Source organism: Egretta garzetta, unplaced genomic scaffold (assembly GCF_000687185.1).
Source record: "Egretta garzetta isolate BGI_Z169 unplaced genomic scaffold, ASM68718v1 scaffold442, whole genome shotgun sequence".
In the NCBI taxonomy this organism is placed as follows: Eukaryota; Metazoa; Chordata; class Aves; order Pelecaniformes; family Ardeidae; genus Egretta; species Egretta garzetta.
The window spans coordinates 1,596,959-1,599,386 of NW_009258961.1; the positions used below are offsets into that span (position 1 = coordinate 1,596,959).

Consider the following 2,428-nt stretch of genomic DNA (forward strand, 5'->3'; position numbering starts at 1 on the left):
TGGTTTATCAAAGCCCTCCAGCGCATTCCTGTGGATGGGTAAAAGCAGCACCAAGTAACCATATTTTGCTCACAAACACGCACATATAGGAAACTTGTGACCCAGCCAGCTCTTGGAGGAGCTGAAGGACAAACCTGAAACTGGAACTGGAATTGCGGAAAAAGGGGGGGCTGTCGAACTCCTGCAGAGAAAGGCACCTCCTGACGTCCTCTGTGGTGGGCAGCTGCTCGCTGGAGCCCCCGGGTGGCCTCCGCCGCAGCGGCCCTTCATCGCTCCCGTTGCACAGCGTGACCAGGCGGTTGTAGTCATCCAAGCTGAGCATGAAACAGAAAGAGGCATGAGTTAGAAGACAGTAATGACACCTGGCTTGTGGGATTTTTCTCCCGTAGTCTAAGAGAGGCTTCAGGCGTACATGTGAGAGAGCAGGGGTTAGGGACTGACACCCCCTGGGGCACCTCGGTTCACCTCTTGTGCCTGGGAGCTGAATTTATTGCAGGACTGCCACCGTGCCATGATCTTCCATGGCTCTGTGGCTTCTGTGGACCATCAGTCATTTGGACCAAGGCTCGCCAAGGTCATCCTCCATGGAGAGAGGATGCTTCAGAAAAGGCAAGCACCCTTCACACCTACTCCCCTCCCGAGGGCTTTGGAAGAACAAGTTTTGGCAGACAATCTAAAAGACTCTTCTGAATTTTGAAATGAAAAACTTTCAGTCCTGAGCAAAGACTAGTTTTTTAACTCTTAACAAAGAGGAAAAAAAAAGGGGGAGATAGTGCCACTGTGGGGTGGGCTAAAGAAATGCACGGAATGACAGTAAACAGGATTTCACTTTCCATACCTCATCCCCTTTAGAAGAAAAGCAATTGCAGTGCATTGCATCCTCTTTTTCAGGGCCTGGGGGACATCCTGCTGTTGCTGGGATTGCCCCCTAGCTAATGGGGAGCAAGTCCTTTATACCAGGGAGAGAAAGAAGGGAGGAGGAGAAAAACAGTGTAACACTTGTGAAAAATTCCTGTGCTATTCAGTATAAAATGAAACAGCATTTTCAGAAGCTCCTGAAGTAAACAGAAGCCCTTCTCTGTTTGACCTCGGCAAGGCAAAAGTTCAGTCACTTCAGTTTTCAAGAAAAAACAAACCCCTATTTATCTTAGAGAAAAAGTAGGGACAAGATTTGCAGACAACTGGTGCCTAAAGCTAGAATTCCAAGTAGTTCTTTAGGCACCCAGAGAAAGAGACTCTTGAAAAGCCCCGAGCTTTTGGTACCTTCATCTGACTGACCGCACGCTGCCCCAGAGCTGACAGAAGAAGGTTTTATGAGTATTGTAACCAGCAGCATCTTATGTCCTAGTGCCCCAAACCTGCACGTCAAAGCCCTGCCCTCACCCAAATCAGTATATGCCTATGGACAGCTGGCAGCAAGCACGGAGCTGTCTCTGTCTCGCATTCCGTGTGAAATCTCAGCCACTTCGAAGTCAGTCCCCAAACTGCACTAAATATATCAGGGCTAAGATCTCACTCAATACAAGGGAACAGATTTTTCAGCCTATCTCTAGCTTCCTATATGCCAAAATAATTTTCTGTTTCTGCCGCTAAAATCAGTTAGGTGTTTGTTACAGAGAACCAACACGCAGACATTTCTTCTTTCAACAGATACTTGGCAATATGCAAACTCTTCAGACTTTTGGAGGAGGAGAAAAACAGTGTAACACTTGTGAAAAATTCCTGTGCTATTCAGTACAAAATGAAACAGCATTTTCAGAAGCTCCTGAAGTAAACAGAAGCCCTTCTCTGTTTGACCTCGGCAAGGCAAAAGTTCAGTCACTTCAGTTTTCAAGAAAAAACAAACCCCTATTTATCTTAGAGAAAAAGTAGGGACAAGATTTGCAGACAACTGGTGCCTAAAGCTAGAATTCCAAGTAGTTCTTTAGGCACCCAGAGAAAGAGACTCTTGAAAAGCCCCGAGCTTTTGGTACCTTCATCTGACTGACCGCACGCTGCCCCAGAGCTGACAGAAGAAGGTTTTATGAGTATTGTAACCAGCAGCATCTTATGTCCTAGTGCCCCAAACCTGCACGTCAAAGCCCTGCCCTCACCCAAATCAGTATATGCCTATGGACAGCTGGCAGCAAGCACGGAGCTGTCTCTGTCTCGCATTCCGTGTGAAATCTCAGCCACTTCGAAGTCAGTCCCCAAACTGCACCAAATATATCAGGGCTAAGATCTCACTCAATACAAGGGAACAGATTTTTCAGCCTATCTCTAGCTTCCTATATGCCAAAATAATTTTCTGTTTCTGCCGCTAAAATCAGTTAGGTGTTTGTTACAGAGAACCAACACGCAGACATTTCTTCTTTCAACAGATACTTGGCAATATGCAAACTCTTCAGACTTTTGGCAGCCTCAGATTAGCTGAATCGACTAAAATCCC

General features: G+C 46.5%; 1 protein-coding gene across 1 annotated transcript in view; it reads right to left on the reverse strand.

Annotated features, from left to right (window-relative positions):
- The window catches only part of DCT (dopachrome tautomerase), an 18,801-nt gene that overhangs the window by 4,123 nt on the left and 12,250 nt on the right, over positions 1-2,428 (reverse strand). Inside the window, 3 exon segments of the mRNA XM_035890192.1 lie at positions 1-3; positions 6-28; positions 135-314. The exon segment at positions 1-3 is cut by the window's left edge and continues 50 nt beyond it. Of these exon segments, the coding sequence (XP_035746085.1) occupies positions 1-3; positions 6-28; positions 135-314 (206 nt within the window).